Source organism: Pteronotus mesoamericanus, unplaced genomic scaffold (assembly GCF_021234165.1).
Source record: "Pteronotus mesoamericanus isolate MK-2021 breed Mesoamerican mustached bat unplaced genomic scaffold, CSHL_Meso_final contig_46, whole genome shotgun sequence".
Classification (NCBI taxonomy): domain Eukaryota; kingdom Metazoa; phylum Chordata; class Mammalia; order Chiroptera; family Mormoopidae; genus Pteronotus; species Pteronotus mesoamericanus.
In genome coordinates, this window is record NW_026555170.1 from 9,091,305 (window position 1) to 9,104,009 (window position 12,705).

The window sequence follows — 12,705 nt, forward strand, 5'->3', positions numbered from 1 at the left end:
AAGTGATTTAAAAAGAAGTCTGTTAAAATAAAATGTTCCAGAATACTTAATTCTTTAAAATATTTCTAACCACCTATTTTTGTAAGTCACTAAAATGTCTGTAAAGTTATGTATACCTCTTTATTCTTTTAGGATTATGTACTGAAGGACTCTACCGTGTTAGTGGGAACAAAACTGATCAAGACAATATTCAAAAGCAGTTTGACCAAGGTAAGGTGATAATTATATAAAATAAAATAATTGTTTTCTTATTTTCCTTACTGAGATTTCATGATGGGAAGGTTGATTTTCATATGAAAACCTTCTAAGGATATAGATACTGAGGGGAGAGAGTTGTGAAGAAGGATTAGAAATATTTCATAGAAGAAATACCACATTCAAGAAACAGGAGAACTATAAATCTATTACCAGAGTTGGAAAAGTATTATAGTAAATTGACTTATGAAACATTGGCATCTTTGTATATGACAGTACTTGTTTAAAAATGCCATTTAAGAAATTTTTCCTGACGTTGGACAAACTAATTATTAGGAGTAAAAACAGTTGATTCCATACATACATTAAAGTAAATTGTACCTGAGATCAAAAGTTTAAGTGTAAAAAAATGAAAACTGTAAGTACTAGGAAGAAAAATGAGTGAATATTTTTTATAGTCTTGGAGTAGCGAAAGGCAAAAACTCGATATCAAACCTCGAAAGTATAAACAAGATGATAAACTAGACTACCTAAAAGTGTAAAACTTCTATATGAGACAGTAGATCAGACATAAAATTGGAAGAAGAATGATAAATGTGGGGAAGGTATAAAATATCTATGCTGGATTAAGGAATTCACATCACAAGAAAGGGGCCAACATATATATGAAAATATGTGGTGCCGCTATCTGTCATAAAGAAATAAAAATTAAAAAGATTGTATTTGTTTATTATCACAGTGAAAAGAGATTATTGATACGGTGTAAACAAGTTAGTATTTTGTATACTGTTGGTTGTATGTGCCTTTTAACTATTAAGTTTCAGTAGCTTTGTTAGAGACATTGAATTTGTAAATATTTGTTACAGAACTCTTTGTGTAAGCATACCAGCATCTACTTACAAGGGCATTTATTGCTGCCTTTTTTGTAATTTTTTTTTAAAGGAAGTGGGGATTTAGATTTATGTGTGTTGAAATGGTAAAATGTCAGTTATTCAGTTATATATGTTTGCCTTGCTTTGAAAGAATATTGTGTATAGCATATTTTATTTTTTTTAATATTTTGTTACAAAAACTGTTCAACCTTTAAATATGAAATTAGTAGTTTTACTTCCAGTCATAAAGGAAGGGTAGTTAAGTAGTCAATACCAGGGCCTCTTGAATTAGACTTCCTGGTTTTGTTTTCTGATTCTGCCACTTAATTGTCTTAGTGCCTGAGGGAAGTTAATCTTTCTATATGTCACATTTTTCATATCTAGAATGGGAGTGTTAAGAGTAACTATGAGGAATAATGAGATAATACATATGAACAGTTTGCTGTGCCAGGCACTATATTAAATGTTTGTTAGGTAGCTGTTATTACAAGTAATGTAGCCTTAAGGAATCTTTAGTACACAAAAATATATATCATAGCATCTTTATGTTTTTAAATGAAATAAATCTAAATGTTCAGTAATAGAATATTATGGAAATTGTTAAATCTGGGGACTATTAGGTACCCTTTAAAACTACTTATGTAGAGCAAAACATTAATGAACTGTGATATTTTTTAAAAATTTTATTTATTTTTAGAGAGAATGGAAGAGAAGGAGAAAGAGAGGGAGAGATACATCGATGTGTGAGAGATACATCCATAGGTTGCCCTCAGCATGCCCCCAACGGGGGACCTGGCCCACAACCCAGGCATGAGCCCTGACTGGGAAATAAACTGGCTACCTTTTGATTCACAGGCCAGCACCCAGTCCACTGAGCTACACCAGCCAGGCCCATAATTCCTCGTCTCTCTTTCTGTTTCCTTATGGCTTCTTTTAAATGGCTTTTGTAAAGAAAGTATTTTAAAAGAAGGTAGATATTAGTTGAAGCTAATGTTCTTCAATATACTAATAAGCCTAACAGTATATTCTGTTGTAACAGGAAAAAAAAAATGCTTCTTGGCTTGGTTCTCTCTTCCCTTATCTATATAGTTTATCTCTATTCAAACAATGGGGGAGAGATGAATCAGCCTGTAAAGAAAGGTAGCTGGTGAGACGACTTAAATATCTTTGGATGTACAAGTATCTGTTTAGTGTATTCCTGTAATAACTTCAAGTTTTATTATATAAATTGTAAACTAATATTTTAATTTTTGTCTCGTAGATCATAATATCAGCCTAGTATCAATGGAAGTAACAGTGAATGCTGTAGCTGGAGCTCTTAAAGCTTTCTTTGCAGATCTGCCAGATCCTTTAATTCCATATTCTCTTCACCCAGAGTTATTGGAAGCAGCAAGTAAGTATAAGCCTTCTTTTTTTGAGAGAGATGATGAATTTCTTTTATTGATAGCTAAGTGTTAAAATCAGCCATGCACTAGAATGTGTACCTAATAAAAATTCAGCTTACTAGCACTGTTTCTTAAAGGTGTTTTTTTCTTTATAACATCAAGATATGTAGGTAAAACTTCAAGAATTCCTGGGTTTGGCTGCCGAGAAAATTTAGTTTTAGTTTGTCTCTCAGGTGAATCACTCCACTTAGAACTTTGAAGATCATTGCACTAGAAGTTTAAGAATTGTGTTTTTAATTCAAACTCAAAGGCATTGGAAGAAAAATAAACTTTTCAAAAGAATGTGTGTATAATATACCACAGTAAAACATTAACTTGCGTGGTCTGTACACATACGTATTTAAATTTTTTTAAGTCAAATTTAACTTTGGCCTCTTGTCTAAAGTCGTTTTTTGAAAAGTACGTCAGGAAAAAAGGGTACTTATTCCTGCTTTGGCATCATTCATCCTGATGTTTCTATTCAACAAATATTCATTTGTTACCTGGAAAAATGATATATCTATTCAAGTATCAGGTAACTTAGTGCTTAATCCACATTTTGTTCTCAATGGCTAAAATGGCTATTTCTAAATATTTCTCTTTATTTTGATGGTAAGTTTTCAAGCTCTTCAGTGAGACTACTTTCTTACAATTTTAATTATGTTAAAGTTCTTAATTTTCTTTTCATTAAAAAACAGGATATTGTCAGAAGGTATAGTTAGCTCTTACAGACTTCATACGTAAACAGGGAAATGGTTCATTGATAGCTTAGATTTTCTTAATAAACAATCGCCTTGGAATTTTCCTACTTAAGAAATTTTTGAGTACTGATTTAGAAGCAATCTGTGGAAAATTAGATTTGTAAGTACTAGGTGATACTACCTATCATGAGTTGGTATGCAGATTGGCCTCCTCCAGGGGAACCTGTGTTACCTTTTGGAAGAATCAAATGAATGAGGACGAGGAGTAAAGCACTCTCTTGTCTCCTGTTTATTGCAGAACCACATTTCTGTTATCCTGTTTCATATTTGCATAATTTGGAGAGTAACTGGGTTAAATGTGTGTTCTGCTCATGAAGAAAGATTTTTCAGTAAGCAATAGTGAATATAAATAAGTATAGGGTGATGATTTTAAATCAAGTATATTGGCAGACTGTGGCCTACAGGGCAAATTCAGCCTGCCATCAGTTTTTGGTAAGGTGTTTGCAAGCTGAGAATGGTTATTACATTTTTAAGTGGTTGAACAAACTAAAAGAAAAAGAAATTTGGGGACACATTAAAATTATATAAAATTCAGATTTCAGAAGTTTTATTGCAACACAGCCACACTCATTGTTACATATTATTGTCTGTGGCTGCTTTTGTGCTACAACTGCAGGGTTGAGTTGTTGCACCTATAAAAACTAAAGTATTTACTCTCTGGACCATGAATATTAAGAGCCTAACAGTTTTATAAGTAATTGATTCTAAATTAATATCTAGTTATATAAATTGCTTGAGCAAATTGCTAATACACTATTTTCCTGTTTATCACCTCTGTGTCACTTTGCTCTTCAGTGATTAGCTTTACTTGCAAAAAGGCTATATTGTAATAGGTGGCGGATAATGTGTTTTTAGCAGGTTCTTTAGAACATTGACTTTGTGTTTGTTTACCTATGGTAATATGCTTCAAACACATTCTTGATTGTTTCTTTTCAATAAGCATAGTAGGAAGCTTTATCAAATATTTTTAAACATGAGTTTCACACAAATCCCTTACTACTTTTTACAGAAATCCCAGATAAAACAGAACGTCTTCATGCATTGAAGGAAATCGTTAAGAAGTTTCATCCTGTAAACTACGATGTATTCAGATATGTAATAACACATCTAAACAGGTATTTTCACTTTTGCAAATAAAATGCAAGTACCAGTAACTTTATAAATTGGTAATTATAAAATAGGAAAAGGGACACACAAACTTATTAAAATTAAACATATCGTTTTAGTTCCCTAAATTATTTTTTCTGGATTTTTAAAGTAGATTTTTTTATCAGCTTGTTTAAAGAAAGGTATGTGTGGCCCTAGCTGGTGTGGCTCAGTGGATTGAGCACCAGCCTGCAAACCAAGGGGTGTCTGGTTCAATTCCCAGCATATATGCCTGGGTTGCAGGCCAGATCCCTGTCAGAGTATGTGCAAAATGCAATTACACATTGATGTTTCTCTCCCTCTCTTTCTCTCTCTAAAAATAAATAAATAAAAGCTTTTAAAAAATTGATGACTTTATAAAAGAAAGAAAGGCGACTCTTTTAACACAGATAATGATTATATAAATAGTAAGTGTGGTTAGTGCATTTTCTTTATTATTACTGTTATTCTTTAGCAGTTCTCTTTTATAGAATCTTTGAATTTTAGGTATAAAATGACAACTAAATCAGTCTATTTGAAGTTGGAAAAATTTAAAGGAGGAAATTTTATGCCTTATTTCACATAATTAATAAAGACACATGACTAGAATCCAAGTCTTATTAAGAGGCTCCATTTTCCTTTTTCAATTGTACTATGTTGCTTTTGTGTAACTTGCTTGTTTTGTTGGGATATTTGACACAATGAAATTTTATCAGAAACTTGAACTCATATTACTGTTCACCTTTACTATTACCTAAGATGCAGGACATTGATCCTATATTAACAATCCTAAGTATGTTAAGCTTCAAGTTTCTGCTTTTGTCTAAAGATACTCTTCCCAAAGCCATAAGCCATACATAAAGTGAAAGGCAGTATTGTATAATAGCTTAAATCTCAGACTGTGGAATCAAACAGGCTTGGTTTTGAAATGTTTTTAGTTCTGTGACCTTGGGCAAATTCCTTACCCTTGCTAAGTCTGTATTTTCTCAACTACGAGAAGAATGAGATTCACAAAGTTGTTCTTAGGACTGAATAGCATTATTAGTATTTGTATTTTCTCAAAAATCTACTCTTCATATTGTCTACTGACATTTTTATGACCTGGAATTTGTTGTTTTAACTGATAATGTCAATGCCCAAACCAAGTACATTTCAGCCTATACCTCTTAGGAGAGAATATTAGCCAGTGTTTAAAATTTTGTTGCTATCTTTGTAGAATAAAATTACATTAGCATATCTAGTCCCTATTCTCTGAAGTCTCCCTCCCCGAGGAAATACCTGCATACACAATATTGCAGTGTAATTAGTGGAATTCCCACTATTGAAAATTACTGTACAAGCAGTTCATGGCATCACCAAACACTTTACCCAATAAATTATTGTCTGGCCTGATCAAAGTGCTGAAATAAGAATTATACTTCATTAGAAAGTATAGGGGAACCCTTTCTTTCAGAGTGACAAAGGGAAGAACATATGTAAAGAATCACAGTGTTAGTCCACCATCAATATAATTTGCTTACTGTGTTTGGCTCCAGTGATACAATGACACAGACAAAAGCATATTTGATTTGTTGAGGAAGAGCAGAGAGGCCTATGGGATTCAAGCAGAGTGAAGGAAGGACAGAATAAGAGAGATAAGGTCAGAAAGGGAAGAGGGACCGTGCCAGATCATGTAAGACAGTCCTACAACTAGCTTTAGTCCTCAAAATGTTTTACTGACAAAATAAGAGTGATTCATGTATGTATGTCACTAAGCACACTGTAAAGTTAACTGACATTTATTTGGAGGAGGGACAAGTGTTTCACAATGAAAATAGCATTGCATCTTTGTTACTCTGAATGTTTATGGGGACTCACTGGAGAATAGAACAGAGAAATAACTAAATTGTCATGGCTACTCTGTGTGCCAGGTACTCTTGTAAGTTCTGTAGACACAGCAGTGAGTAAAGCAGTCATCTATTCCATGGAACTTACATTCTGGTATAGGAAGTAAATAATAAATATAACGATGATTGACAAATTAACAAAAATTAATCTGTGGAGTTTATTTGGTTGTATTCTGTTTCACCCTCCATATTTAGTGAGTTATTGCTTTAAGTCAGTTTTTTCCTTCTAATTATTTTTCATCTTTGTGTCTCTACCACAGCTTTAGTTGAGGCTTTATCAGTTCTCATTTAGGGAATTTGTTTCTTTGTCATTGAGCTCTCTTCCTGCCAATTAATACCCTGTATACTAAAGAAAAAAAACAAATTGTGTAACCTTAGGTTGGTCTACTTCTGATTTCTTCAGTTAAATTTCCTTTCCCCGCCATGTACAGGCCAAGTAAGTACCACTGTATTAAACTAGCAGCACTCAACTAAAAGATTCAACTTTTTGGCTCCTCCCTCATAACATGTTAATATGACTGCTTCAGTCTTCCTCAAAATGTAGTCTTCAAGCTGGCGGCAGCGGCATCACCTGGGAACTTGTTAGGAATACAAATTATCAAGCCCCACCTCAAGTAGAGTCTTCAATTTCTATTTCAACAAGCCGTCCATGAAGTATCTATATACATTAAAGTTGGGGAAAAACCACAGTTGACTAAATTTTTCTTCCTTTCTATCATTTTTTTACCAAAGTTCATCACGCTGGACTCAAACATTACCTCTTCAAGGCCACCCTCAATATCTAACTGATTTGATACCTTTTCTTCATATTTTTTGATTCAACAGTTAGACCAATGCCCGTACTCTTGTGTCTTTCAACTCTATAGGTATTTTCAAAATCTACACTTGCCTGCTAATAAAAACACCTGGTTGGGCTCACTATATGTTAAAAGGTTGATTTTATTCTGAATATTGTAAATCAGTATCTCAGTGAACAGCAATAACTTTTACCACAGAACACATGTTTTTAGGGCTCATATTTTACCTTAGATATGCAGCTCCTATGTTTGGGTGGGGTTCCTTTGGTTTTAAATTTTTTGATGTGCATATTTAAGTATAACATTCTCTAGTATCTTGAATACAGTGTCGTTTCTTTATGTGTAAAGTGAGAGGGTTGGATAAAAAGCCTAGGATTCCTCAATTTAATAATTTTTATTTGTAATTCAAGATATTTGCCTCATTTCTTGCTTATTATAGGTGATAGCGGACATGCTTGCTCACATATTTAAAGGACTAGATTCAAATCAGTTAATGTTTATTTATACTTTTATATTTATATGTTTGTATTTATTTTTACATTATTTAATAATTTTAAGATGGGCCTTGTCTGGTGTGGCTCAGTGGAGTGAGTGCCAGCCTGCGAACCAAAGGGTCGCTGGTTTGATTCCCAGTCAGGGCACATGCCTGGGTTGCAGCCCACGTGTCCCCAGTAGGGGGTGCGCGAGTGGCAGCCATGCATTGATGTTTCTCCCTCTTTCTCCTTCCTTTGCCCTCTGTGTAAAAATAAATAAATAAAATCTTTTAAAAAAACAATTTTAGGATAGAATGTTTCTGTGACAAAGTATTAACTTTTAGATTAAATTTCTAACAATGGACAAGATATTTAGTAGTTGAAAAGATTGTTTTTTGGAATACTAATTTTTCCAAGTTGGAAGTCTCCTGGTTGGAGGATATGATAAAGTAACTTTTTTCCGAGTTCTGTTTTTCTAAGGTTCAAAGAGATGGCATACTATGATTTGTCTCATCTCTCACAATAACCAAGTAATTTAGATAGGCAATTAGAATTTTCTGTTTCTGTTGCAATTAGAATGTTCTGTTTCTGTTGCTAGGGCACTCATCAAAATCTGTTACATGTCCTTACCCTGAGGTAAAGGTTTTTCATGTAAATAAGGTAGCTTCTGTGCTACAACATTTTTAAAAGGCTACCTTTGATTCTTACAAGGAATGGACTTTCTTCTGTCTCCCATTATCAGAATGTAGTTGAAAATAGAAGGCACACGAAGAATGTTTTAAATTAGAAAAGGTAAAAGTAAATCATCTGAGATCAATTTCAGCTCTAGGATTTTTTAATTGTAATGAGTTTGATTGATTTTCTAATTGTTTTTCCTATTACAATTTCAGGGTCAGTCAACAAAATAAAATCAATCTTATGACAGCAGACAACCTATCCATCTGTTTCTGGCCAACCTTGATGAGACCTGATTTTGAAAAACGAGAATTTCTGTCTACCACTAAGATCCATCAGTCTGTTGTTGAAACATTCATTCAACAGTGTCAGTTTTTCTTTTACAATGGAGAAATTGTAGAAATTGCGAATACTGTGGCTCCTCCACCACCTTCAAACCCAGGACAGTTGGTGGAACCAATGGTACCGCTTCAGTTACCACCACCTCTGCAACCTCAACTAATACAACCACAGTTACAAACGGATCCTCTTGGTATTATATGAGTAGGAAGTGATTGCAGGCAGCCTGAAAATGGACAAAAAGCAAATCTAGACATGCATGTTTCAGGGTTCAGTAGTATACTTATTGTTTCTTACAGATAATTCACATGCAAAATGATGAGACATTATCTCTTTGAACTGTATGGTATTCCTTATTCATTTAAATTACAAATCTTAAGACCATGTGATAAGCATGACTGGAGAGGTTTAATTTTTATAAACAAAAATAGATATAAAATACAAAACTGCTGTTGCATGCAACCTTATTGCAATCAGTATATCATTCCTGTGGCATTTTTTGTCACATTATATTGTGAATAAAATTTTTCTATAGAAATTAAATGATTTAAAAACTCACATATATGAAACATTTAATGCTTTTCAGCCTGCTTTATGGCTGGTTTTGTTATTTGATGTGCTAATTTGGGCAACCTAATTTACATTTTAGCAGTCTGTGTAGATAATTAAAAGCCCAGTTAAGTATTTTATAATTTCAGGCTACTTACGCCATGCTTGGGATATTGTTTGAAAGAAAGAAAAATACACTTAATATTTCTGCACCTTCATCTTTACTGTTAAGTAAACCTGTGGATAATATGATGGAGGGGTAGATGAACATAATTTCTTGTACACATACCAGGGACACACTTGTGGCTAAAGTGAGTTGATAATGTTGTGGAAAGGATAGTTATCACCAACTCATTTCTTTATGGTCCATAATAAAATAAACATCTTGTATACTGTTAATTCTATAAACAGGTGCATGTTCAAAAGATCTATGATGGTCTTGTAATCTCAATCTAATATATTTTAGATATTTTAATTTTTTCCCTCTTGGGAAATACATTTAGTATAGTGTAGAAAATACTTCATGACATTTTCATATAAGGTTATATAACTTTTCATACATAAACATTAAATTTGTTGTAGAAAAATCTTTAAACCAAACATTTTAATCTAGGACTTCAATTTAATCTGTTCCTTGAATCTATTTTTATGTGGCCCTTTAAAAACATCCAAAAATCCATTGCTAATATAGCAATAAAAAATACTTTGGGTACTGACAGCCTCTTTGGAGTGTGTATATATATATTATAATTGCGAACTTGTATTCTTATTCTTTTCTGTGATACGTTGTACTAAATTCTAAAGTGGCTTTTGCACCATTTTTTTCAACCAGTTTTTTTCCTTTGATGTTGGTACCAGATTTGCTATAAGTGACCGCTGTGTCTGGGGTTAAACATTTTGTTAGTGAAGCTGCACCAGAACACTAAATTATGGATATATGGATAGTTTTCAGAATAGGTGGCATAGGTAAATTTTTTAGGCTCTATTAAAAATTTGTCCATTATCACACCATGCCATTTTTTTTCTGGAAAGGAAAAAAACGTCTGCTTTTTATTGCTAGGTGATTCTTTGTGTAGTAAAGAGAAAATTCTTTGTTCCATGTTGTAATCTTCATTCATAATGCAATTTTAAGGTTGTCTTATGTGTACTATAGTAAATAGATGATTTTGAGATTCCAGACTCCTAAGAGTTTGATTTGCTCCATTTTTTCCTAAAATAAATGTTGTCTTTCCCAACTGTTATGTTCTAGGTATTGTACTTCTAATTTTAACTTCAGAATCAAGATGTCGACATGAATGAGGCTGCTGTTGAAGTACATGTATATTATAAATTATCTTATTTGTGTTATACTCTTACATGTTATTATCTTTTTCTAAGAAAACAAAGTCCCTATTATTCCTATTGCAAAGCACACAGGAATTAAGAAAGTACAGTAATTTTTAAAAAGAAAAATCCGGTAAATGTAGTATTCTTAACTTGTTCTATATTACTTATACCTGTTGTCTATATAGCTTTAATTTATAGCTGTCAGTTTAACATTGGCATGTTTGGCAAAGAAAATTAAACTTTAAGAGTTTTATAAACTGTTTCTAGGTTGCTAAAGAATTTATTTTTCTACTATATATGGTATAGACAAAGCTCAAAACTATGTACAGGAAAAAAGCCTGACTATTTCTTTGGAAGTAGGCTGAAAAGAGAATTTTCAGAATTGTTTGTGTCTTCAGTTCACTTGCTCATAACTTTGCTATTGTAATATGTGAATCTCAATTTATTTAAGCTATTCTCTTTTATACTGTGTTAATTTAACTTTCATGTGCATTTGATATCATTTTTGTTATTAAAACTAGCATTTATCATTTTCTACATTAACTACCTTAAACCTTCCCTAAAACTTATCTCCACTTTTCTATGCATTCTCTAATTGATTTGAAATCTTCGTAGTGAGTCATTTAAAAATCTACATTTGATTCAACTGACCAGTAGGTTACAGTTAATTGAAAATTAAAATATGGTTTAAAGCTCAGTCTGTTACACTGAATTGATTGTGTTTGCTTTGCCAAGGGTTTAGATATATTTTTAAATATTAGAAAAATAAATTCTAAGAACAGAATAATATAATTAAGCTTTTTCTGGTAAGTTACTGGAAGGTTTCATCATTTAGGGACATATATGTGAGACTTTAAAGGATGAAAAGAGTATTAGATAGTCTCATAATTATGGGTAAACATTAAGGCATTATATTTTACAATTTTAAATAAAATTCCATCTACACACATGTTGCCATTGTTTCATTTAAGCTTGTAGTTATTACAATATTATACTTAACAGTACCTAGATTAGCAATATGAAGAAATATAGTGGTACTCAGTTTCAGATCTTCAGTAGATTTATTGGCAGTCAAATTCTGTTCAACAATTAAGATACATAATTGATTTTAGAACAAAATTTCAGATACAGTATATTTCTATTTGAAATGATATTTGTTAGTAGTGCTTCTCCCCCCTAACATTTACAATGTAAATACTGTAGGTAATAGCAGGCTAACGTGGCTGAACAGCAGCTTTTATTTTCCATACCGTTTGTAAATAATGTAGACATTTTCTTTGAGGTACTGGAGTTTAATTTCTAATATCTCCTAGATCTAAATGAAAGGGAACAATTGGAATAAAAATTTAGGCCTTAGCTTTACATGGTGATTTTTTTAGTTTTTTATACAGTAATAATTGTGATGCTATTTGTCAACTGGATATAAATATATATATATAATTTTTGAAAGTCAAAAGTGCTTTGTTTTTTGTTTATAATTAATATCATTTTGTGCTTCACCCACAGGATGCTTCCTTAAATATTAGTGAAGCTTCTTCTGTATAAAGAATGCTATGAATAAAACATTAAGAAGCTGTGTAATTCCAAGTTTTAGTTGCCTCTGATTTTACCATTTCACTGGTAAAAAAAAAAAACTTTTTGTGCATAAAGGAGGAAAATAAAAATTTCAATTAATGTCAGTATGAAAGTTTTATTAGGGAGGTGTATTACTGAGTTTTTACTGTATCATGAGAGGAGATTGAAAATTCATTCTATATATACATAGAGATGAAAATTCAGTTTTTAAATGTGGAAAACAAGGTTGCCCAGATTTGTCAGACTCAAATGTTACCTGGATCTGAATTTTAAGCAGTAACTAGACATTCCTTTGAGCCACAAGATAGATTTTGAAGCCTGTTTTAGCTGATGGCAGAGCTGCTTACATTAAAGAATATATTTTTGTTTTCATGATTTATGAATATTAAGCCAAACTTTATGGGCATATGTTGTCAGATTCTATGGATCTAGTGAGCTCTGTTTGACTTGAAACTTTGTATACGCTTATCTTGAATTTAATCATTTTAACTAAGTATCTTAATTCTTAGGCTGAACAATTTCTGATTTGTTTGAATACTTATGGGACATGTTTAATTTTTTTATTATATTTGAACTCCTGAGGTTCTCAGTCACCTTTTCAATTAATCAAATGTCTGAAAATAAAACTTTCTAGATTTTATAAGGGAAGGAACTACTCTTCAAAATTGATTCCTTATGGTAAATAACATCTGTGTGTAGTTGGGAAGA

At 32.2% G+C, this 12,705-nt stretch overlaps 1 protein-coding gene across 4 annotated transcripts in view; it reads left to right on the forward strand.

Moving 5' to 3' along the window:
* Positions 1 to 11,953, forward strand: part of ARHGAP5 (Rho GTPase activating protein 5) — an 85,754-nt gene extending 73,801 nt beyond the window's left edge. For 3 of the 4 annotated variants that reach the window (XM_054577921.1, XM_054577920.1, XM_054577919.1), the window contains exons 4-7: positions 133 to 210; positions 2,329 to 2,460; positions 4,262 to 4,367; positions 8,424 to 11,952. In XM_054577921.1, the coding sequence (XP_054433896.1) occupies positions 133 to 210; positions 2,329 to 2,460; positions 4,262 to 4,367; positions 8,424 to 8,751 (644 nt within the window). In that variant the 3' untranslated portion in view covers positions 8,752 to 11,952. Of the gene's footprint in view, positions 1 to 132; positions 211 to 2,328; positions 2,461 to 4,261; positions 4,368 to 8,423 lie in introns of all 4 variants that reach the window. The other variant, XM_054577923.1, reaches the window with a different exon arrangement.
* Positions 11,954 to 12,705: the final 752 nt, after the last annotated feature.